Below are 26,502 nucleotides of genomic sequence, written 5' to 3'. Positions count from 1 at the left end.
ATGTGCGTATATTTGTACATATCTGTTTATTATTCAACACATTGCGCATTCAATATTTGTAGTGCGTACTCAAAGTATATCCTGCGATATTGTGTCTCGGAGCAAAATGGTAGTTTTTCAAGATTTTTTTTTTTTCAATAAGCGTAGAAAATTGTTCTTTGTCATCAATATGTTGAATAATAAAGCAATATCCTGCTGAATCTTGCGGACTATCGCCTAATTTTAGCCAACTCGGCCTACAGCCTCGTCGGCTAAGTATTAGGCGATATTCCGTATGGTAAGTATGATGCATTTCCTTATTTATAAATGTTTAGATAAACTGTGTAGATAGATAGATGGATGGACAAATACAGATAATTTTATACAGTTCAGATAATGAATTGCATGGACGCCAGGAATCGAGTGCTATTTCAAGAAAAGAGTAGTTAACCGAACTGTAAAATGACTCGATCATCGCGCTTAAAGGACGAGAAATACATATCAACAAGGAGATTGATCGCGCTTGGAGTTTAAGATACTTCATTGTTTTTCACTCGATCTTCGCGCTTTAATTAATATACATCATTCTGTTTCGCTCGGGCATCGTGCTTTAAGAACGAGAAATACCTGTGCATCAATCTCCTTCGCTGTTTTTTTGTTTGGCGCTTCAGAAAGGAGAACTGGGAACCAGGAAAACGACTTCGTATCCGCGTATCCACTTTCAATATAATGAAGGGCGTAGTTTCTAAAGAAACTGTGGTGCTGCGTCGGTGAGGAAGTAGTATACAAAAAGTTGGTTTTATCAACGGAGTTGATAATGTAAATTGGCCACCGTACAGAGATTCTAAAAGCTGACGTTTCGAGCGTTAGCCCTTCGTCATAGCGAATCGAGGGATTATGGGTTACGTGTAGTTTTTATAGTAGAGTAGGAGCTACGCTATTGGTGTTAACATGGCAACGTGAAAAATAGGAATATATTAGTTAAATGAAAAGCGTTCGTTAATACCGTGAGGATTAAGGGTGCCGATTTGAAAGATGAATTTTTGTTCCAGATTCTTGCGGCTTTCTGTCGTACCTAGATGTAGGGAAAGGCCGCAGATAGCCATGTGTTTTTTGGAGTGGTTAGGCAGATTGAAATGGCGAGCGACTGGCTTAGATGCATCCTTGTCATTCTTCTCAACATCGCGAAGGTCTTCGCGGAATCGGTCACCTAGTCGTCTACCTGTCTCACCAATGTATAATTTATTGCATAACGTACAGGTTATGCAATAAATGACATTTGCGGCGGTACATGTGAAACGATCGGTGATCTTAACAGATCGCTTAGGTCCCGATATCTTGCTAGTGTTAACAATGAAAAGACAAGTTTTGCATCGTGAGCGCGCGCATTTGAAAGTGCCGGGTTGCTCGTTAGTTTTGAGCGCGCTTCTAACTAAAAAGTTGCCTACTTTTTTGTCGCGTTTGAATGAAATAAGTGGAGGTTGCGAAAAGATTCTACCAGTCTCGGGATCGCTTTTCATTTAACTAATATATTACTACTTTTCACGTTGATATGTTAACACCATTAGCGTAACTCCTACTCTCCAATAAAAACTACACGTAACACATAATCCCTCGATTCGCTCTGACGAAGGGCTAACGCTCGAAACGTCAGCTTTTAGAATCTCTGTACGGTGGCCAATTTACATTATCAACTCCGTTGATAAAACCACACTTTCAATATAGGCTTTCTAACCACGAATCCAACCTTTTCAGGGGTACGGCTTCGATGTGGCACGGTATTCTGCAGTTAAGCCAACATTCTGATAGGACCTAATTTTGAAATACGAACATGTACATCTTGAGATGGTTTCAATAACTCGTGTGACAGGATTGAAGTACTTTGCCCTTGGCTAGTTAGACTTTGAATCAAAAGTAAGCGAGGTCTGTTTGATTTAAGAAGGTAAGTTGAGGTCAAAATAACTACGCATCGTTTCCTCAGAAACGATGCAACGTAAATAGCCCCCTGAGAGGATACGTGGTTATTAGTAAAATGCTTAACGCAGAAAGATTGTAGAGAATAAAAGGGAATCGAGTAACGTTGTCATCGAGGCTGACATCATTGTTGACCATTTCTGAGTTCACTTCAGCTTCTTTTTCACAGAAAGTTAAGCCGCGAATTGCTGTGGTTATTTAGAATAAAGTACAGTTATATACATGAGACTTGTGAATCATCAAATTTAGCTCGACAGTGGTCAATACAAACTAACAGCTCGATTTAGTGCTCTTCTTGACATTTAAATACTTTTAGGTGCTTTCACGATAAAAAATTGCTGAAGTTAATCCGTGTCGGGAGGGTGCAATCAATAGACGAGCCGAGATTCCACGAAGACGATGCATTTATGTAAAGAACGCTTATCGATCTTAATATGTAAGGCTTGTCGAATGTGGCTAAAAATGTAAAGATGACGACGTCACAAAAACTAAATTATGAAAATCTGGAATTTTTGAAACAGTCTCAAAGATCAAAGATTATTACTAAGAAATGTCTTTTGCCAATAATCATCGTGTTGGTGCAAATTAACTCCATACAAACAATAACGAGGTGCCCGATTGGGAGTTGCGCATACACTTATAACGCATTCAAGATAGTGCTGAAAAAGCAGACGAAAGAAAAACGAAAACTTGCTGAGGGTCACCCTAGCACAGCATACCCAAGATTAGAAATTGCGTTCTTCTAACGTCCAACGCAACTAGTTATCCCCGCTTCCCTAGTTTTTGGTGTTTCGTTTTATTACCAAGTGATTTAGTTGAGTAGATGATATTGTACATTTTAATTTCAGATCGAATAAAAATCACTTATACGATTTGCCAGTATTCTTCGGTAACGGATCGTCTTGGTCAGTTTCTTGCGAAACATAAAGTTCAGTCCCATATTTTCACGAAATGGATCCGGACCCACTATTTTTTTGGTTTATGGCCACAAAACCAGAAAAAGGTAGGTCCGGACCCCTTTTTACTGTTGAAGAGTGCTGTGTAAACGCGTTTCCGTTCTGCACCATCTTTTGCATGTGAACCTGCCGTGTTTTACTGCGCGGCGGTTTCTGAAGGCTTCACGCATGTGTTCTGTCGCTCTGTTTTGTACATGATGGCTTCCTTAGCGTCAGAAATAGTGAGCCAAATTTAATTGTAACCTATGTAGACAGTAAAAAAAAGTTGGTCGGGACTATGGTCGGGACCACTTTTAATGGGTCCTAACCCGGTTTTCTCTGTAGTGTGAATGGACCTTTAGTTCTAGGATACTTCGCCAATATTGTGCAAGAATCGGAGATGAACAATATGGAATAACTACTAAATACTTACGATAAGATCAGTCTCTCTGAAAGTTAAGCCACGTTTTTCAGGTGTGCGGAATAGAAAAAAATGTCTAAGGATTCTCGAAACATAATTTGTGGGGTACAGGTATTTTAAATCTACGCAAACTACGAGCGGTGAAGATAATGAATGTAGAGCTCCAAACATTTATCCCTATATGGTTAAAGTTGAGTGGTATAACTGAGGTAAAACGTGATTAAAAGCGTTTTCAAACGTTTCTCAGCGAACTTTGTTTGCACAAACAGGAAAAATTCTCAGACACATTCTCAGACATATGTATATGTATCGAAGAACACTATTGGTTCCTTTAGGCGGACAGCTACATTCTTCTACTTTAAACGAAAAAATACTCAAAGTTTTCAATATTCTTCACCAACCTTCAAATTTTGTTGGGACAGGTCTCATGCTTTAGAGCATTATTTGACATCGAGTTCTCATACAGACACCACATTGCACGTGCAAATTGCCGTATTTTTCGTAGAACAAGGAACAAAAGCGCAGATCCTGCGATATGTCCAGTTATTAAAAACTCAAAAGAATATCGCTATTGGTCAACGGTGAATGCATAAGTAGGTTTTTGACTGCAATACGGAAGGTGCTACGGATACACAGCGATGGAGTAATTTTGTTAAGTATATAATTGAAATCGTATGAACCTTCTCGTGTGTGGTGTGTTTTGAACGTTCTCAAATAACACTCGCCTACGAAACGTGTAATTTTGAGAACTTTCCAAAAGTCAATTGTGCCCACAAATCCCTAAATGCACTCGCGTTCATATAAAGTTTCTCAAAAAACCCGAGCTGAAAGCATTTTATTGGTGGTGAAAATGTAACCTTAAACTTTCCACAGGTTCATTTGCGAGAAATAACTGGAACTTTTTTATCATTATTTCACAGCTAAAGCGACAATAGGTGGTTCACGGAGTGAGGTGAATATCGCATTTGCTTGGCACTTAAGGTGAGTTCGTTTTTCGGCAATTAGAGAGCTTACAAAAGGAGAACGACAACGGCTACGAGAACGTTGTCTAAAAATGTTGCATCACGCGTCATTGCTCCAAGCCATTCGGCATGAAGAGTGTTCACCAACATTCCAGAAATAAAATTGGTATAAAAGGTGTGGATGATTGGAGAACAAATTTAACATTTATCTTCAGGTGCTGGTGTCCTCCACATAACCTCTAATTTTGTTATTTCACGGGGTTGTCAGGACGAGAATTGGCGAGAAATGTACTAAAATCTAAAATGCGCGTGCGGGGGACCGTGCGTCGTGTACAAAGCAATAGCTGTTATTACAGTTGAGCCCACGTTTCAGCGGTGTTCGTTGCAGAGTAAAAAAAACATACAAGCATGGTGACGCACGCAAACACCAACCCGGCGTGGCCAACACATCGCGCATGCGCACCTCTTTAAGTGGCAGCTCCACATACAAGACATGTGGTAAGCTGCCACTTAAAGGGTGCCTGTATGTGGAGTTGCCACTTGAAGGGGTGCCTAAAAAACACCCGCCTGCTATGTTAGCTACGCCATACTGATGATCCCAGCAAGGCCGAAACAGCTGTCCATGACTGCTAATTGACTGGGCAGAATCGTTGGGCGCATGCGTGATGTGTTATTCACACCGGGTTGGTGTTAGCGTGCGTCACCATGCTTTTTTGTTTTTTTTTACTCTGAAACGAACACAGCTGAAACGTGGGCTCAACTTGTGTGTCACCTTGCTTTTTTTGTTCGTTTGGAGGCAGTGTGGCCCAGTGATTAGGGCGCTTGTCTTGAGATCCGGAGATCCCGGGTTCAAGACCCGCTCTGACCACTCGCTGAATTTGTTCCCTAGTAGTCCCTGGTTCAACTTCCCAGCTGCACTTGTAAATAGCCAACTGGTTTGCCTCCGGCCGGTTGGGATTCTTAACAGTTGTAGTTGTTGTGTTCTGCTGTTTCGTTGATTGTGTTTCATTGGCCCTGAAAAGCCCCTATGGGGAGCGGTCAATTAAGTATGCATTGCATGCATTGTTTCAGAGCGCTCTGAAGCGAGGCTTTTGGGTCAACATTCAATCAGATATATAATAGGGAAGAGTACGAGATTTAGCGCGCGAAATGCAAAAAAAAAAAAAACTACAGTTGTTGAATGGAAGCAGCCATCGATAGTTTTGCACATTTGGGGTTGTTACTTTGGGTAACACACCATATGCTATACAGTGCCTTGCCGTACTTTCCACGATAAAGTTAGGTCAGGCAAACCTCAAATTAGTCGAAAAAAGCGAATAAACAGTTGAGAATCAAGAAATCCTACAGTCCTTCGATAAGAAATTCTTGTTTTGACCCAAAAGCCTCGTTCTCGCACCTTCTCAAACTAATACCGCTGAGATGTGGGCTTGACTGTAATAACACCTATTGTTTCATGGGCTTCTCGTAGCCGTCGTCTACCAGAGTAGCATCAAATATTCTCACGGTCAACCTAATTGCAGTGTGAGCCTTAAAGTGGTGCTATAAATCTTCGGTGTGAAAATAACCATTCTGGAAGCGGTGGTAAACGAAACTTTAGCGACGACGATTTAATTAAAGTGGTACTATGATCAAAAAACCGCTTCCTTTTTAGCTTAAAATTTTAGCGTGTAAACGCAGTTTATTATGTAAACAAGACGCGAGTTAAAAAACCTGAAAGCCCGAAACTCATATTAATTCAATCGCTTACAAACGTATTGCATTCTTAAACTATTGATTCTTTGACGTCATTTTCTCCTCGATCCAGCTCTCTCAAGGTTTTGAAGTTAGTAATGGGGGACCATAGACCGTATGGTCGTGGGTTCAATTCCCACCCTGGTCAGAGTTTTTCTCTGTCCTTGTGTGGGCCCATTTCCATCAGTAGGGCTAACGCTCACATGGTTCATATGGGATTGAAATCTAGCACTTCACATTACACTCTATTCAGTTAACTCTGTTTAAAATATAAGTGCTACACGGCCAACGTTTGTATAAACGTAACCTTTCCTTGTACTTGTACATGTTCATTGCCGTGACTTTAACATCTTCACTTCCCACGGCCTGCTCCCGTCTGACCTTGTAGCTCAGTCGGTAGAGCGGCGGAGATCTAACCCGAAGGTCGTGGGTTCAATTCCTACCCTGGTCAGAGTTTTTCTCTGTCCTTGTGTGGGCCCATTTCCATCAGTAGGGCTAACGCTCACATGGTTCATATGGGATTGAAATCTAGCACTTCACATTACACTCTATTCAGTTAACACCGTATTCATAATTGGCTGCTAAGTAATTATTCTTTTGTTTTTATGCTAATCATCCTCACTAGCCTCGTTAGCGCGAACAAAATTCAAGAAAATCTTTGCTTCAAAGTGAGGCTAGTTAGGATGTAATATTAGCACAAGGACAAAAGTTAATTTCTTGGTCGCCACTTATGAATACGGTCTATTAAATAGGAAAATTCCTGCGAAAGTGCCACAATGATCAAACAATCACTTCTTTTTTTTTTTTTTAGCTTAACAACGGATCGACAAAGGCTGTTTACTTTGAGGGTAAGTTTTGGATTTCAAGGTCCGTCATTACTCACGTTCAAAACTGAGCGATTAGACCTCAGATGATTGGGTCCAGGGAAAAGTGACGTCATGTACTCACTAGCTTAAAGTACGCAAAAAGCGAGTTTAAAAGTCTGTTCAGCCGCCCACACACGCATTGTATTCTTATGCTAATGAGTCTTTGACGTCATTTTTTCCTAGATCCAGTTCTCTCAAGATTTTAAAGTTAGTAATGACGGACCATTAAATAGAAATTTTTCAGTTAAATTAAACATCCGTCGTTTTGAAATGAAGGCTTAACACTTGGGTCACTTAGTGTTCAGTTAACGTAGTTTTGAAATGCAAAGAAAAATAATTGAATTCTTGGTCATAGTAGCACTTTAAAATAAACAAGTGTCTTTTTGAAATTAACGCCTAAAACTTGGGTCACTTAAGCTTAGCGTTTTATTAAAATAGCTTTGAAATCTAAAGGAAAAAAAATGATCATAGTACCACTTTGTGTCACATGGAAGAATTTTCCTTCCAAGTTTAGTTGTTGAAAGGGCGAATAGCCTTATTCACCACACGTCGATTACTATCGACTAGAGAAGATATATAATTGGTACGTGTTTGTGTCAAGTATTAGTTTTACGTGTATTTTCAAAGTTTTCACGAAATTTGGAAAGTTTTGGAACTGGAAGTGAAAGCAATCCTTAGTTGCCCTTAGTTGCCCCCTTGAGGGCACACTTGATTACTTGTTTATAGCACAAAGGGCCCTCGTGGGCACATGTTATTTCTTGTTTAGTATAATTACTTATTGAAAATTCTTTGCGCTGCTTGGTTGCGCATGAGGTGTTTATCACGCGATGAGGTGATTATCACGCGATAATCACCTACGTAGGAATATTGGAAGAAATAGTAATGCATCACTTTTGAGAATTACTTTCACTTCTTTCTTTTCACGCGTATCCTCGAAGCACTTGACTTGCTATTAGCAACATCTATTATTGTGGTAAGGAGTAACGAGGGTAGGAGCCATTTAGACTCGTTATTGTTAATGACACGGAATTCCGCTTGAAACTGAGAGCCTATTCATTGAAACTGTCTGACCTTGCTTTCAGTGACCTTGAATAAGGCCCCCTGAAACACAAACCCCCATCGTCCAATCCGGCCAAAATATGTCCGGAAACATGTGCTAAATCTTTAAAGTCCGCCACGAGTGTATCCAAAACTGGAAATCAGCCTCTAATCATTGGACCGTAATCCACGAACGGAAATGGTTTTTGGTTTCAGCAGACGTTCATGGGGAAGGAACGCGTGACGAAGTATACCTACATACTTAATTTGTCAATGTAGGTCAGAAAACTGGCAGTTCCTTTTACAAAAGAGATTTTCTCTGAGGTCTTTTTTCTTAAAATATTGTCTTTCACTTCCAGACTTCTGGTCAGCTTATCTAGACAGTTCCATATAATTGGTCCTCTATAATCAAGACTATTTTTAGTCCACTCATTGTTCTTAGTATTTCTTTGTGCCATTATTCCTTTCCTTTCTGTTTCAATAAATCTGGAATTCTGTTCCAATCTATTTTTTCTCTCCTTTATCTTAAACATTTCCAAAGCCAATTTACGTTTATAATTCAACACATTGATACACTGCCCAAATATGGTCATAACGCTCTCGATATCCGTAGGTCTGCATGACGTATATTCAGCGATGTATGTAGATTTCGCAAAGAGAATGTGAAAATGACGGACCGACGCCGCTTCACAAATGTTACAAGTTCGAAATCGTTCATTTGTTATCAACGTGTTGAATTATAAAACAGTTATAGCGCTCAAGCTTGCGTGATATTGCGTAACTTTTTGGGTAAGTATTTCGAGATATCACGCTCGCTTTCGCGCTAAACTGTTAAATATATACATATGCTATTAAAGTCTTGGCACTTTGCAATACAGAAGGCCTCACATTCGATCACATTTCTTGGTACTTTCTTAATAATTCTAGCTTCCTTAATGTGTATGCATTTCATCTCCTGAAACGTTGCACTTGAAAATTTTCCCCATACCCAACTGCATACATAATCTGCTTCTAATAACTTACTTGGTAGATATTTGACATTTTTTAAAGCATTTATCTACTTAGCATAGGATTTGCTTATTATAACTATGTCCTGCCTCCAAATGCAATAATCTAGTATTGTCCATTGTTACTCCTAGGCACTATATTGAGTGGCATTAGAAGCACGACTTTTTTTAAAGGAAAATCGTTTCTCAGTGGCAACGCGAGAATTTCGAGGTGTACGTGTTCACACGCCCTTGCGTAAAAGGCTATTTCAAGAGCATATTTAATATACAAGCATATTTGAATTCGAGTGCAACCAATGGGAATTATGAGAACACTTCACAGTCATCGAAGTTTTCAAGAGGATTCATAAGTAAGGGTATCCCATGAGTGTGGGCAAAACTTTAAATCAATCAACGTCAAAGAAGCCGAGAAAGTGCTTAATTGCCTGTGGTGTTCTTAATTAACTACATGTAATATTAATATTTCTTGTTTACAAATATGACGTCACGGTTCTTTTGATTTTATTTGCCAACCACGAAACAAAAGAAGTCATTGTTTCAACAGCCAATTAGGTTCTAGTTGGTATATTAATAACAATGGGTGACGTCAGGATAAACATCGCTATTGACAATATATTGACGTCAATGAAGGAGGGTGCAATTGAAGTGTTGACTTTTCTAGTCTTTTTAGTCAACTGCGTCAGTAGGAAACGTCCCAAAATGGCCAAAATAGCAAGGATTGAACGGTAAAGACTGCCACAATTACAAGATTACGACTGCCGATTTCTTGACTCTGACTAACGGTTTGAAAGATAACAAGTGTCTAGGTGAGTGAATAATAATAATAATAATAATAATAATAATAACAATAATAATAATAATAATAACAACTTTATTTAAGTGTCAATGGATTTATCACTTGCGCGGTCAGTATCGTTTTCTCACTTGCCTTAGTCACTGTATTACAGCAGTTCGGAGGTACGTTTTCAGGTATCTAACGTACCCCCTAATTTTAGCTAAGAGATTTTATTTTACTGCTGACACTATTGAAGTCACGGAGACTACTGTATGCACATGGACCAACACATTTTTCCTCTCTTGACATTTATGCCTGGCAACCGCTAATATACGTATCTTTTCGGAGTGATTATGGCTTTTGGCAACTATTTATATCCTGTTTTAAGTATAGGAAATCCTACGAACTTGCTCGTGCATTTCGAGAGTTATGGGCACCAGTGATGCTTTTAAAGTTCTCAAAATTGCACGAGCCGTAGGCGAGTGCAATTTTAAAACTTTGAGAGCTTTTTCTGTTCGGAAGGAAGGTACGTTAGAATTTTCGAATATTCGAACTCAGACTCTCGAAGCGCACTAAAAGTTTGGACATTTTTCTGAACAGATTTCTCAGCCATATTTTGGAAAAGTAGTATGTAACGAGTCTGAAAAGTGCGTAGAATTGAATTTCGAAACCAAATTGATGAGAACACCATAATTTTACTGAGCTGAGTAAGAGTCAACTGTTCTATTGGAAATTAATAGCATAAAATTTGAAGATTAATTAATAATTTCTATAATTTTCGCAAAAAATTTGTTTGAGAATCATATTTTAAGCAAACGGCCCTTAAAATTTTCGGGAAAAAAAGAACGACTGCGAAATGTAAAGTTTTTAATCAGGCCAGTCTTCACTTCACTTCACTTCACTTCACTTCACTTTAAATCCTTTAACGATAAGTGCAACCTACAAATTTGTATATATATGCACAGCGATTTGCTAGAACTTTCGGACTAGGCAAGAAGGCCACGTAGATATTTTGACAGACCTGAAGTTCCCCAAGAACATCCGAACAGATACTAAATATTTTAAGGACAGCTACAAACTCACTAAACGATCCTTGGCATAGTGGAAACTATTTTAGGTAATACTGAGACATCCGGTCGTTGGATGCTCCTGAAATAATGATGAATGCCAATGGCAATCAGAAATCTCAAAGCGTGGCAACTCATCTTTACTTACTTTCTTTAAATGCGTGTAGACTATCCAGTCAGAAGCAGAAGATACCTTTTCTTGGCGCCTCATTGGTTGAATTCATGAAATAAAAGTAACTGGTCATACTTCTGGAAACGTTCATGGAACACGGAGTCATTTTTCGTTAGATCACAGACGTTCAAATTACAAAGAATTAACTGACAAACAGTGAAAAATGTATGATCTTTTAAAGGCATACTAGAAGCAAAGAGCGCGTAAAGAAGAGGTAGAAAGGCAGGTTGATTTTGTTTCCTTGAAGAAACCGCACTTACTCAGTTTGTTTACCCTTAAATCATAAAGTCAATTTTTAATTGTTTAAATAAAAGTCTATTTTATCGCACTAGAATTTTAAAATCGCCCCACTTAATGTTGTAGCAGTATCGTGTTATCAAGATTCGCAAAAGCGGAAACGAGTCAGTAGTTTGCGCCCTTGGTCTTTAAGGTAATAAGTTGATCTTCAGCAACGTTTCCGAGTGTCTCTTCCGACATGAAGACGTCATTTATCATTTCGGTAAATCAAATTGGCGCTAGCCAAGGATAATATATCCTTACAATTTGTCTAGTTCACGAGTGGAATTTTGCGCTTCAGCAGTATCTTTCTTACACTCAAATTACATGCCGGATTGTAGCTGCTTGTGGCTCGTTTGGTCACAGAGGGTCATAAACAGACCAGGCTCTGCAAACGAGGATGTTGTCGAGTCTCGCGTTAGCTTAGAGAGAAAGCCCGCCAAGGATTAGAGTAGCCTGCCTGCAGACGTCTCCGGCCTATTTCCTTTGTTTCCGCGTGCAACAAAGGAAATAGGAGAGACTGCACGCAAGGTAGGATTAGAACTCGTCCTTCAAAATCTAATTTAGTAAACACTGAGAATTAATGTTAGAATACCGGATTGCAGAATGGATGAAGTGATTTGAAAAAGAACAACACAGAATTTGATGTTCGGGCCCTAAGATGCGTAATACCCGAGTCTTGTGTATTAGAGCTAAGGAACCGCTCAGGAAATCCATCTTAATGTTGGCTCTCGCATTACTCGTCGGCCATGGTGGAAATGAGACCCAAACTGTGAGTCAGTTCACTCAACTTTCAAAGTCTGTGGTTTGGTAGCCTGCGTGACTGGCGGTATTGTTGGCGCGGAGACATACAGCGCCCTTCCCATTTCCGCACAGCTTCGCCGCTCGTTAATTTGTCGCTCGCGCCAACAACACAACCTCATCCCCAGGGTCTCTCTTCTTCAGACCCTGAGGGCGAGGCTGCCAACAATACCGCGAGCTAAGCAGGCTAATTTTGCAAACTTCTTGTCAAGTAAGCATGATCGTAGGATGCGGAAGTTCGCGCTGCCCTTTCTACTGATTGATTAGTGTGATGTCGGAAACCTTGTGGTATTAAAAACGTCTACAAATTTTCTTGGTACCTTTATATAAGGCAGCGTTTACACGAACGCGGTTACATCGTTTTTGATGCGGTTACACCTTCTGTTTACACGACACCGGTCGAGACTGTTGCCGAAACCGTGCCGACTTGAAACCGCTGCCAAAAGCGGAGCGTTTTCAAAACAATGCGGTTTCATCTGTCGTGTAAACAGCGAAACCGCATCGATTTGAATACGGTTAATATTTTGGCGCGAAGTTTGCATTGTTCAATTCAAAATAGTGAATTTAGCACGAAGTGCAGCGCTCGCTTACACCATCACGCCTCGGATTTTATGGCGAAAACGGTTCCGTGTAAACACTTCCAAACCGCATCGATTTTGACGCGGTTTCGAAGTCATGAAACCGTGTCGATGTGAAACCGCGTTCGTGTAAACGCTGCCTTAATCGTGTATGCGTTAATTTCGAAAGAATGCGCGGATTTTTTAATCTAATTATTTTGGGACGAACATTCAGGTTATGCCTCAAGTGATAACACCAGTACTGGCCAAAACGTAATATGGTATAAGAAGAGAAACACAAGAAAGTAAAAAATGGACAACTAATGCAGTGCACTGCATTGCGCCCGATAGGTCACAACTGCGCTAACAGTTTCATGCTGGCGACCACAATTGACAAGAAACCGTTTCGATGTGAAACCGCGTTCGTGTAAACGCTGCCTTAGTCGTGTATGCTTTAATTTCAAAAGAATGCGCGGATTCTTTTATCTAATTAATTTGGGATGAACATTCTTCCTTCCGTGCGTGCACAGTTAGATGCAATTACAATTCCTGCGGCAATTTTTGGAATCATTAGATTTCAAGCCGCCCCCAAAAAGATTTTCACTACCGGTACGTCGAGAAAACGGGAGGTTGGAAAATATTAAATCGAAGGTTATGCCTTAAGTGATGACACCATTACTGGCCAAAACGTATCATGGTATAAGAAGAGAAACACAAGAAAGTAAAATATGGACAACTAATGCAGTGCACTGCATTGCGCCCGATAGGTCGCAACTACGCTAACAGTTTCGTGCTGGCGACCACAATCATGGACTTCGATTGACAAGAACTGTATCAAAATCACTTCCGGCATAAAATGTTGAGACTTTATGGACCCAGTCAACATAGTAAACACTTCAACAAATGCCATCCTCAATATAAGGTCTATATATATATACAGATTGTGTATGGTGGAATGAAATGTCCTTTCGCCAACAATTCAAAACTCCGTGCCTATCTCTTTTCACTTGCTCTCATTTGTGTTCATTCTGCGGTGATTTTAGGTAATGAGGGCCGATTAATCTTGATTGTGCATGCAACCGTGACGGAATGAGGTGTTGGAATTCTTCAAAACCTTGAAAAATTTGCTGATGAAAAGCATTTTTCGGTCGCAACTTTGCTGCTTGGTTTGCGTATCTCTACAACTTTGAAATCGAAGCATTTTATTTTAGTTTGTTGATAACACTATTTTTTTTGCGGAAAACATGGCCTCTACCAAGCGTTTTGGAATGAACCCCGAAAAACTTCGCGGAGCAGAGTAGAGATCACATATGATGCCGATTCCGGGAATATAATTCCCAACAGAAAAGCCCCCGTTTTGCATCTTCTTGGCTTTTTGGCTTGGTCATTTCAGTTTAGGCATATTACTACTTTTCAGCAATACAAAAAGGAAGGTCACAAAGTTCCTTTATCATATATAAGTATGTAAAGGCATAGTTTAGGTTGTCTTCAGGTGGAAAGCTTGTTGCAGTGGTAACTTTTTACATCACACTACATCTATTGACATATTTTGTCAGAAGCGACCACAACATAGCTGCTTCGTGATGCAATGTTGGGGAGTCAATCTTTCTAATAGTGCAGTTTCGTGTGACTTTTGAAACAGGTTAAACCCTCCTTAAAATAATATACTGTGGAAAATCTCAATGTCTTTGGCTTTTGCTGACTTATATAATGCATTGGTCTATTGAGGAGCCTCAATTTGAGTAAGAGTCACAAAACACAGATCAATCCCCGACCAACATTTGACTTGATTTGCGTTAATTGCTAATTTCAGTTTACAGTGTCCCCAATTAGTGCTCCAGTGCTAGAACGACTAGACACTTAAAAAAGTTCCTTTCCTTTCCTTTTTGCCAACTCGACCTAGCAAAACTCCGACATCATATCTTTATTACAACCAATATGGTCGGTCATACAGTGTTCATTATAACCTAAATTATAATCAAATTGGATTTGAGAAAAATGGCTAAACCCTGTCGAACATACTTTTATCGTGCATTTTCACAGTTGTAACCTGATTAATTTTTTGAAGTAATTAACAAATTCTTTGGACGTAACCAACGCCATTTGTTCGAGTCCCGTTGAACTGCGAGGATCATTCTTCCTGAGACGTATTTTGAAGAGTTTGTCACTTGCATGCAAAAAGGAGTCATTTTCAAGTTTTTAGTTGACAGCCTTTTCCTCTAATGACCTTATTTTTACCCTGTAATCTTCAACTCTTCTTTCTGTTATGCACATAAATACATCATCCTCAGCAATTTCATATCTTTGGACTCTACTAGTCCAGAAAATATCAAGAAACTTCTGAAAAGAGAGAGAAAGAGCGAGGGAGAGAGGTTGCTAGTAATACGAGGAAATTTTCATGCTTTCATGACAAGTTTGCCGTTTTGCCGTTTCACGGAAACGCAATTCTAAATCTGCTAAATCCCTCTAATGATAGCACTTGTTAAGCCACGTGGGGCCCCAGCTGTTCAAACGATGTATAGCGCTATCCGCCGGATAAATCATTATCCAGTGAATAAGTCATGACGAAACCAATTACGCTATCCAATGGATAGCGACTTATCAGGGGGATAGCGCCATCCACCTTTTGAACAACTGGGGCCTGCGGCTTAGCAGTGGATTCCCTTGCGTACAAACCGCTGCAATCCCAGAATTCGCATCCCGTGTTCCCGATTCCTGTATTTCCTTGAAGAGCTTTTGAGGATCAATAGAGCTTTTGAGGACCAATAGTATTATGCAACGCCACGCTAAATCCTCGAGTGCGTGGGTTGGCTTAGAGTCCTCCTGAATTCTTCAGCACCGAAAATCTTACCTTTGCTTTATGGAAGTGTGAGTAAGTTACTTGGTAAATTCTTATTTAAGGCTAAACTTTAATTGATATGCAGCGAAATACAGTGGAAAGAGAGCTTATAACTGCGATAGATTTGTTCGTCTAATTATCTGCTATACAGTAAGCTTTTTTCGATAAGAATCTAAAGACTAAAAGACTAAGGAAATGAAAAAAAAAAAAAAAAAAAAAATTGAGAATGTTTTTAAAGTCTCATTTGTCAAGGAAGAATTTGGGGGCACCACTTAATCGATATATTAATGCTTTAGCTTACTAGTCAGACTAGTGTGATATCAGGTTATATATTTTCCTGCGCTCGTATAGTTCATTAGGTACTTACTTACACAATGTAACTCGCGCCACTAGTGTTACTGCTTCCACAATTTCTCCGAAAGGTTTTGTATACAAAAATCATTACTCACGTACTGCATGCAGCAGCAACAGGCTTTCGATAATATATTAAAAATTAAATCAAGTAGCTCATGTCGCTGTTCCGAGACAACGCTTTAACCCAACGACGGAAAGGTCGAACAGTAAAGTCAAACTTTGTCGATAGAAAAGTGGAACATTTGTGGAGAGGTTTATTGGTTAATTTCACTTTCGTTTTTCTCAGCACCTCATGATGTCGTCACTCTTCGACAAATGAGAAAGATTTCAGTTCAACATCTTCTACTTTTGTCATGACAGTAGTATGTCGTAGTACAACGTAGTTTTCTTGCTTTTGTCTTCTTTCTTCATTTTCCATTTTTGACTTCATGTTACAGTAACTTTCTCGCGTGCCGTTTATGAGGCATCCAGAGGGTTCTTTCGTTGCAGAGGAGGCTGGACTTCATATGATATCCAACTTAACATTTCTTGTTATGGGTCTTGCTTACATGTATATTGTAACTGAACAGAGGCTCTCTCTGTGTTGAATTTAAATTCTCGTTTTTTACTTCACTAACCATTCCTTGTGCTTCTTTGAATGTACATGGGATGAATTTGAGGAACAAGATGCAAATTATACACAAAACCTTTTGATCTGTGTTGTTCTTTTCTCGGCAAAACGGACACTCACCAACCAGACATTAGTTAGCAAGCTCCAGCATCATTGATCTCCGAGCTTTAAGTTGTTGTTGTGAAAGAATAATCTGTATGATGAGGTTATCACGTGGCAGTGTGCTAACATGTCACTGGTACAAGGGCGAGTATTGACTAACCAATGTTTTTCTTGCCTTTGCCTTGACCTAATGTGTGCTAGTGGAAAACTTGTGTCTGGATTTTTGTCTTGCATGGGAACGAGAAACTGGGATGAATCCTCATCCAATGTGATGGACCTTGTCCTTTCCCTTTTTCTGTGTTATTATTATACAGAATCTTCATAGAAAGAACTTCTTGCACCCACCAGATCTTCAGTTTAAAAAGTGTTCTTCTCTGTTTCTGTCGTCCCTATTTTTTTATTTATCTTTTTTTTTGTATTTTGTCTGTCAAGCAGAAATGATCTTATCTGTAGAAGAAAGCAACATGACACACAAATATCTTTGGACTAGTTACCTCAGAGGCATTATTGGGTTAAATCAATGTTCAGTGGTTTATTGTGTTTGAAGTGAAGCCTTCGGCCTTTCCTTTAGTCTTATTTGATGTGTGCTATGTATTTTTGGCATATTGATGCATATGTTATCACAGAATCTTGGAGCTACATGTGTAAGTCGATTTGCATTTCCTTTGATTCAGTGCAGTGGTTTTTGCCAAAACTAGTCCAGTTGCTATTTTGTGATCCTTAGCATAGTGGTGTTTGAGCCCTGAGTTTTCTAGCTATAGAGGAATTTTGTGATCCTGGAATTTTTATCTCATGATTTACACAAGGGCTTTTCGAAGTCGGTCTCTTTTATCTTGGTCAACCGTCTCTTTGTCAGCAGCAGTTGATGTTGATTGACCCATGGTTGATAAGTAAGCAAATTTAATAATTTGCAATAGGTAAATGATGCATCAAGGGGGATTAAAACTTCAAGCATTAAATTAAACTAATTAATTTACCAAGTAATCATGAGTCATGACAAATAAAACTGTTATTATGCAATCAATAATTATGATTCTCAGTCAATTCAGGAAGAATCCAGAGAGTAATGGTGGAATAATTCAATCCTTCATTGAATGGTTTAACATATAATAGGTGCAGACATTTTGCTCATTGCTCGTATTTTTTCTTGCTCCGAAAATACTATGCAAGTGGCAAAATATCTGTGTGCCTGTTAAACCATTCACCAGGGGCTGGTTCCTGAAAAGGTGTAATAACTCTATTCCAGGGATAATTGTGCAAGAATAAGGCACATTTGTCCCTGGAGTAGAGTTATTTCACCTTTCAGGAACCTGCCCCAGGGGTGCTGTTAGTGAGGATCACATGGAAGGTTTCAGTTTTGTTTTATCAGCAATTAAGGCACAGATGAGATACAGTATAGTGAAAGTGTGAGAGAAAGCTTGTGCCCCTAAAGCTAGAATGGTTGTTGATCAAGAATTTTTTAAATGTGTGACTGAAAGTGACTTGTTATATTCCCAGCAGATGTTCAGAATACAATTTGCCAATTATGTATACAGTTATTGATCCTTCTGATGAATAAAAAGGGGAAAAAAATCCCATTAATTAATGCTTAACACTGGGAATAAAATGCAGTGTTTTGGGTGCAGTTCCAATTTGCTAGGATAAACAAATAAGTTCCATTTCTCAAGGTTATTATTACATGTATGTTTGCTTTTACTATTAAAGGTTTTGGTTTCTTACAATAACTGCCCATAACAAATGATGATAAACATAATCAAAATCTTGTGTGATATTACAGTTGCGAAGGCTGCATATAAAGAACAATATAATGCTTCTGTTGCTGAACAAGTTTGTTTCAAAGGAACAACTCTTTTGGGGGGTAACTGCCTACGATTTCACTTTCCAGTTATTTGTATTTGTGCATTTTATTGACTATAATTGGATCGGTTCATGAAGTGATTTCAAAGAAACTTTGACCCCTGCTGTAATTTGATCAGAGCCAACCCTTTTGATAATCAGTCAACTTGACAGCAATACTATCTGTTTATCCCTTTGGGCATGCAGTCTAGTCATATTGTAAAAGAATACAAGATAATGCATGCTGCATTTATTTTGGTCTAGTGCCTCCATGGGAGGCAGTGTAGTCCAGTGGTTTGAGCATTGGATTTGCATGTGTTTGTGTTGAGTTTTGAGCCAGCCCTGACCACAAACTGAATGTCTGTGGATGTCTTGAATTCAACTTAACCATGCTTTGTAAGTAGGCACTGGTTGCCTCCAAGCAATAATTTGGGGTTCTTAATTAATCATGTCAAGTGAAGTTTCAATTGAATTGAATTTGCTTTAATGGAGTGCTTGTGAACTATGATGGCTCAGTGCACTTGCACTTTAAACAGTGGAATTTACATTTATCGTTGTACATAATATTTACTTGTGCACTTGTGAAGCATGGGAAAGGATACCACCTGGTTTAAGACAGTTCAAATAAATTTAGAATTTGTAGACTGGGGAATCAGAATAAGGATTGGACCAAAGCACGGATATACAATAAGGACTATATGGACTAAGCAATAACCCATGAAGTGAAGTAGTTCTGACCAAGATGTAGAGAAATGACACCCTTAAGTTTGCTGCTCCTTTAATTTTGTCTCAGAAGTTTGTTTCCATGACATAAGAAATATTATCATAATATACTCTCAGATAGTACGCATGCTGTGATTGGCTCATTTTGCGAGCCGTATTCTACAGTACGGACTGCTGTATGGCCCGCTAAATTTGAAATTTTGATTAAACATTCTCTAGGAAGTTTTTCATGTCGTTTATGTTGCGTAAAATTGTAAACCTGTTGCGATCTTGCAAGCGACTATTTCAAAAAGCCAAGAAGATGTATTTGTTTAAAATACGGATTTTGACGCGCAATCGTTGTTGCAGTTGAACCTTCCGTTTGACTTAAACTAGTTTCCTTTCCTAGTTTTCTTGTTTTTCCCTTCGATTTATGAGCTACACGCTTTGCGCTTGGGCCATAAATCAACAGGAAAAAACTCTGTCCGTATGGACCTCAAACTCAGCTAGTAAGAGGTATTTATTGTCTAATCAAGGTTTGAGTCCACTTGGATGTTTGAACTTGTTAAGCCAGGTTATAGCTTTGAAGAGTATGAAGCAATCAGGATGTGCACTGTCTATCGGCCAGAAGTTGTATAATCATGGGTAACAGGATGTTGTACTTAGTGTAGGCCACGTGTAACTTCTTTCTTTGAGTGCCTTTGCAATAGACCACTTTCGATATATTAAAATTCAGTCCTAAACAAAAGGCATCATCTCGAGGCTCTGGGGAATAAACTCATACAAATCCTTATACTATTTATTCCCCAGAGCCTCGAGATGATGTCTTTTGTTTCGGACTGAATTTTAATGTATCGAAAGTGGTCTATTACCGGTAGAATGTACTGTTTTTAGTTTAATAAGTATATTATAGTGCAGTTGTGTTTTTGCATAGGATGAGGCCGGTTTGCATTTTAGTTTTATGTGTGCACATGGTGAGTTTAAAAAGTAAGGAGGGCTGTTCAGGATTGCGTTTACTTGCATTTCAACAGCCTCAGCCTCTCAGTGTCCTAGTATTACGTACTTTGCAAACGTCGGCGCTATTTCACTCAGTTATAAAATTATGCAACCACTAAACAAAATAAGTCATGTTCGGGATACCAATACAACCACTGGCTAAACCTTGGCTAGACCAACTGTCTAGGCCTAAAAAATAACTGAAGAAGTCTTGTAATGGCATCTGAGTCTCTGGATGTTCTGAGGCTTCACTGATAAGCACAATGAACCCTATGGCCGATCTCAGTGCGCAAGCTATGTGGCTGTCTGGAACACGGAAGAACTTGCCCACTGTTTCAAAGAGCTTTACAAGAGTATGCAGTTTAATGATCATGAATGAACATCTACATGTAAAATTGCTTTTGTAATACAAAGAACTCAAAACGTAATTAATCATGTTTGATTGAAAATCATTCACCTTATCTTAATTACAAATACCGAGCATCACTCCATGAATTGAAAGAAACATTTCCATTCCTTACTGCCTGTTTTGCCCCACAACACTTAAGCATTTTTTTCTTAGCTGCTCTCAATCGCAATTTTTGTTGGTCTGAATTCCAAACCTTCACATGACGATCACCCAATTAGGAAATGTGGAGATGCTTTTGTACATTCTTTATGGTCGTTCGCACCATTTAGCATTGGCTATTTACCATCTAGAACACTCCAGTCATCTTCAACATTACAGGCCTGAACCATGTTAGCATTAATCGAAAGTATCACGGATCTACAGTATATAGCTAGAGAATTTGCTGTTTTTTCCCCTGAGCTTTGGTACAGATCACACAAAGACATACATTCAAGTGACAATTTAAATCTTTTTAGCATTAACTTAGACTTGCCTTTGCCTTAGACTTGCCTTTTAAAAAATTACTATTTTTAGCATGACCAGTGTCCGCAAGACTGAATGAACATCCAAATTTCTCTTTGGAGCTTCTGAGCTTCTCTTTGGAGCTTCCGAGATTTGAATGGAATCTTGAAGATTTTTCTGAAAGGTGATACAAAAAATCAGCAACAACTGAACAATAATTCACCAAACGCTTGCAAATTATAGTTTCTACTTTTCAAGCACTGTTTGTTTTATGATAAAACTAAAGTTCTTAGCTGACTGTTTGCGATTTATGAAGGAAATGTCTACGGGAAATTTAGAATATTGAGAGCGAAGTTCAAAACTGGCATGCAGATTTGAATACTCAGTTCAAAACTACTGGTCACACGTGACGTAGCTTGACTGAAAGCATTGCTATAAATAGTAAGACGAGTCAGACCTACCTTCAATATTGTTTAAGTATTTGTTAATTTTATAGAAGTTCCTATTTCTTATGTTGTTATATGTTACATGTGAGTCTGCAGAACAGGTCTGGATGAGTGCTATCAAAATGTTATTATTTCATGGTATCTGACAGGATGCGGTGGTGCGTATCCGCATGATTCCCTAAAATCTGCATCCTTTGCATAATTATGATATTTTGCGTATAAACAGAAGAAATGCCTGATAGTTTTTAGTGATAAAGCAGCTGCTTACCATCCTCACAATCATAAAAGCCAAGAGATTGACTGTTCTGAAACGCTTATTTCCCTGAACCTTGAAGATCGATTGAAGAAAACACATCATTTTGTTCGCACAATGAAAGGTCGTAAGCAATTTCCACACATTTTTCGGCAATGAGCCTGGACACTAGAACCTGTGTTATAAATTACAAATGCCCTGGGGTTGAAACTTTAAAAAAAATCTGGTTGCAATTTTGCAACAAGCTGAGAATTTAGGTGCAAGTTATAGTGTCAAATTAAATTGTATCATTTGTAATAAATATTGTAGGAATCCACAATACATATGTGAAAAAAAACTGCTGAAAATGGTCAATGATCGACGGAATGGGTCGCGGTCCAACCACGTTACAATTTTGCTCCATAGCTCCAAATTGAAACAAAATTCAAGACAAGAAACAAAATAATTTATTGCTTTCTTTTATTTTAGCAAAAGTTTTGGCAAAATGTCAACTGGTCGCAAATTGGCGAAAATTTTCAGCCACAAGTGTGACTGTATTGGTTGCAATTTCGAGTCCTGATCTACCATAAGCATGTAAATACATTGGATGGGCCTAATTATTAGTTTCAGAAATTGTTTAAATATAATAATCCGGTGTAATTTCTGCATAATCAACATATGTTTACGTATAATATGGCTAAAATTTCCGAATAATCTTTCATTTTTTTCCGCATCCTATTAGAAACCCAGTTATTTTGATTATGATAACTAAATTAGTTCCTCCTTATTTGGCAGTCAGTCCTATAATAAAACAAGATGCCTGGTGGGGTTTATGTGGGATGCTGCTGTTTGTATAAAAAAATTAAAGTGTTGATTATTGAGAAGAAACTTGCTTTTAGAAATCCCACTGTCAACACTCTTCACCAAAAATAGTTCATACATCACAGCACTAATTTTGCTATCTTGAAAGACTCTGGTTGCATACCATTGTTATGTTAGATCGAATGTTCCATTCTTTTTCTGTAATCAAGAGATAAACATTTTTATGAAGTACATGGCCTTTCTTTATTCTCCATATTTCACTATATATCAGTTCTTAGTGCTTCTCGGTGATACAGTATTTTTGAAGCATATCTTACTCAACTTTTAAATTACAGTAGCAACTCACATAATTAAGTAAGACATCTTGAAGTTGAATGCCTTCTTGTCTCTGCCGTAGAGATCGGCATTACTTAACTACGAAACACTGAAACAAAACACTGAAACTTCAATTTTTTTCTACTTTTTTTCTCAAACACCAAAACTCACAAGGAAACAAATTCAGCAGCTTTTGGACGTGTTAAGAATCTGGATACAAATTTAAGTCTTATTTTGGTGTTTCAAGGTTTCGCTTTTTCGTGGTTTCGTAAGCGGCCCCTGTTGAAGTGTTTAAATCTTACACTGCTTGTTAATTTTCGGTTTTGTTTTCTTGAAAGGGGGAAACTTGTTAAACCCAGATTTTTCTGAAGTAAATTAAGAGTTATTGCAGGTATGTACCAAACCATGTATGATTTTATTGTCAAAAATATTATGTGGTGCATTTTCAAAAGAACACCTTCAAAACAGGATTATCCACACATTAAAAAGAAAAGAAAAAAAGCCTGCATGACACTGTTTTAATACTGGATCAAATACCACTGGGAAACTGAGAAACCCTCTGCACTACCCTCATGCTATTTTATGAAGTCACTTCACTGAAGTGAAGGCAGCGGACAGCAGTAAATGTCAAAATTTCATAAAAAGGGCACATTGGGAACACATCAAGCTTCCAGTTGCCAATTTGAATTCCAGTAAGTATGGCAACGTACGCTTGCAGAAAAATTGCATGTAAAAATCAACATAAACGTACATTTCAGTACAAGATACAGAGTTTATACATGGCTTTCCTATTGCTATAGTGACCTATTACATATTAAAGGCAGCAGCTTCGAAGGCAAAAATTGTGTGAACAGTGTTGAGTCAATCCATGAAACTGGACCAAGCTACTATCAGAAAACGAAGTCTGTCTTTTCTGTTGATTTGCTTTTCTGTAAAAGTGTATAAATGAAATGAAATGTTTTATGTATTCTCTTGGAGATCTCCCCCACAAAGAAAACCAATCCCAGACAATAGTGGATTTCAAGATTACATGTAGTTAGCATTTCCTTCTAGTACTAGTATTAGTAGTAATAAATCGTTCCCCCTAATTGCCCCTCTTATCTTACCAAAGGATTACATGTAGTTATTGTTGAAACATTGGTTGCTCAGGTATGAATTAGTTAAGTTTTTAGCAAGGGGGAAGGACTGAAAAAAAATTCTAGTTAATTTAATTAGCTGTTATTCAGTAGCAAAGCCGCTCGTCCCCCAGTGTTATGGGAGGTTGCCATTCCCTGGGCCATTCTGACATTCTCATCTCTCTTGAAGTTCTCTTAGTGGCCTTTTTTTTTGCTCTTTCATGTCTTTAAAGTATCCAGTAATTTTTTTTTTGTGTGTGAGTGTCTCTTAAGGACACCAGATAGCTCTGGCTAGAAGTTCATCCAACCCACTGCAGCAGCCTTAACAGCACACTTAATTATGGCGTCAGCCTCATGGCAGCAATCTCAAAAACTTGTCATGACCCCAACAAAGTTCAAGTGACCATTTTGGCCTCTGAGTGGGGATCTAGGAAAGGCGGACGTTCCACAATCAGCAGAGAGTTAGCCATACATCTGGCCAAATTCCCAGAAGTCCAAATCACTTACTTTTTACCGAAATGCTCTGAGGAGGATAGGAAAGTAGCTGTCAGCCATGGCATAAAGATTCTTGAGGCAACACCATTGGTTGGGTTTGCAGAAATGGATTCCTTTAGCTTTCCCCCAGTGTATTTGCAGATTGATGTAGTTGTTGGTCATGGTGTGAAACTTGGTCACCGGGCACAAGTTATTCGTGAGTCTCACGAATGCATGTGGCTTCAAGTAGTACACGCTGAGCCAGAGGAACTGGGCATGTTCAAATGTTACGAGAATCCAATCTCATTGGGCAAAGAAAAACATAATATTGAAGTAGAGCTGTGCAAGATGGCTAATTTCGTTGTAGGAGTTGGGCCCAAGTTAGCAGAGGCCTTTCGCAAATATCTCCGCAGCTATCACAAGGATCAAACTGTTTTTGACTTTACTCCTGGTATTATTGATGAATTTGTCAGTGTTCAGAAAGTTCCTAAGAAAGGAAAACAATGCAGTGTCCTGGTGTTTGGTCATGGAGATGCTGAAGATTTTGAGTTAAAAGGGTTTGGCATTGCAGCAAGATCTGTTGCAGCATTACATGACACTCGTCTTGTTTTTGTCGGAACTCCTGATGGAAAACATGAAGAGATTGAAAATCGATTGCTTGAATGTGGTATTCCCAAACATCGCCTCAGGGTGAGAGGCTATATCAAAAGAAGAGAAAGCTTAAAGCGATTATTCTCTGAGGTGGATCTTGTACTTGTGCCCACCAGAACAGAAGGGTTTAGTTTGACAGGTCTGGAGGCTCTGTCAGCTGGGCTACCTGTGATCGTCAGCAAGAACTCTGGCTTTGGAGAAGCTCTGAGCAATGTACCATTTGGTTCCTCATTTGTCATTGGCTCAAAGGATCCCAGTGCATGGACAGAAGCTATCAAGGACGTCTGGAAGAAAAACAGGCAGACAAGGCTTGATGAGGTTAAGGTTTTGCGTGACTCCTATAAAGTGAAATATAGCTGGTCTGATCAGTGCGAAGGTCTTCTCAAAAAGATACTCTACTCCGTGAATGGTATGAATTGACAGTGTTGTACATGTACTTCAATATCTTTTTATAAAAATTGTTTCAAATCTAAATCTAGAAATTTGGTGAACTGCCTTTCTGTCATGTAGACATCAACTGCAATTGGTGGTAAAAGTGAAGAACAGTTCCCAAAAGATACTGTTGGCCGACTGTTGGCCAACTGTCGGCCAATAGTCAGCCAACTGTTGGCCAACAGTTGGCTGACCGTCAGACGTCTGTCGGCCAACAGTCGGCCGACAGTTTTCATTGTGTTGCAGACTGAAGTGTCGGCCGACAGTTGGCCAACAGTCTGTTGGTAATCTGTCAGTGACCTGTCGGTAAGTCATACACTGAAATGATCGCAAACACTTATTAATCGCTTCAACAACTACGTCGAAAGGGAAAAATTAATAGCAAAGAGATACCTTTAATACCATGTACTCTCAATAGGCTACTCTCAGTAGGCTATTGCCTACCTTGCTTGCATTGGCTAGTGAAAAAGCTTCAATTTCATTTGTCCTTCATATTGAAAACTTTTCCTAGTTCCCAACCCCCTAAATAAAATTTTGATGTCCTGCCTGCGAAACCTGGTTAATAATACATACATGAAGTATTGTAAACTACAGTATGGTTTTGCAATGCATTTTTGGGCGTTTGAAAAACTTCCTTTTTGCTACTCAGCAAACAAGCCTATTTTAGTGTAAAAATACAATTTAGGAAATAGGCACATAAAAAAATTGGTACATACTGTTTTTAACTTTTAGTGCTTTGGCTTAATTTTTGGCTTCATTAATGATGTCTGCCGGCTGTCGGTATCATGTCGGCCGACAGTTGGCCGACACGTTACAAACAGCCGAACATGGGAGTTATTGTTCACTTTTGCTATAAATGGCAGCTTCTTTAACTCAAAATTTGATGTAAAAGGCAGCCAAAAATCTATGTAATTCACTGACGCTAAACCTTAATTACCAGTCCTGAGAGTTGTACTTGTGGGGTACACTCAAACTCACAAAAGATTCCTTTTAGTCACTTCGATTTAATTCAATCAGTTTCACTGTCTCCTTGCTTGCAATTCTCATTTCACCTCAGAACCTGTCAAAAAACTCTACCCTATCCGATTTCACATCAACAGCTACATCCGGAAGCAACGCAATCGAGTTTCGATCAGAGTGAAAAGAAGTCGGTATCACAGATTAT

The 26,502-nt window shown here is 38.9% G+C and overlaps 1 protein-coding gene across 3 annotated transcripts in view; it reads left to right on the top strand.

The window, feature by feature from the left end:
* Positions 1–26,502, top strand: part of LOC138051552 (serine-rich adhesin for platelets-like) — a 124,734-nt gene that overhangs the window by 56,354 nt on the left and 41,878 nt on the right. Inside the window, exons 4-7 of one of the 3 annotated variants that reach the window (XM_068897777.1) lie at positions 4,230–4,290; positions 6,814–6,850; positions 23,004–23,056; positions 24,054–25,314. In XM_068897777.1, the coding sequence (XP_068753878.1) occupies positions 24,135–25,314 (1,180 nt within the window). In that variant the 5' untranslated portion in view covers positions 4,230–4,290; positions 6,814–6,850; positions 23,004–23,056; positions 24,054–24,134. Of the gene's footprint in view, positions 1–4,229; positions 4,291–6,813; positions 6,851–15,382; positions 15,434–23,003; positions 23,057–24,053; positions 25,315–26,502 lie in introns of those variants that run through there. The other 2 variants (XM_068897778.1, XM_068897779.1) reach the window with 2 other exon arrangements.

The sequence above is a fragment of the Montipora capricornis genome, chromosome 6 (assembly GCF_036669925.1).
Source record: "Montipora capricornis isolate CH-2021 chromosome 6, ASM3666992v2, whole genome shotgun sequence".
NCBI classification, from domain to species: Eukaryota; Metazoa; Cnidaria; class Anthozoa; order Scleractinia; family Acroporidae; genus Montipora; species Montipora capricornis.
The sequence above is the reverse complement of the archived record's forward strand: the minus strand, read 5'-3'. Positions and strand labels throughout refer to the sequence as shown.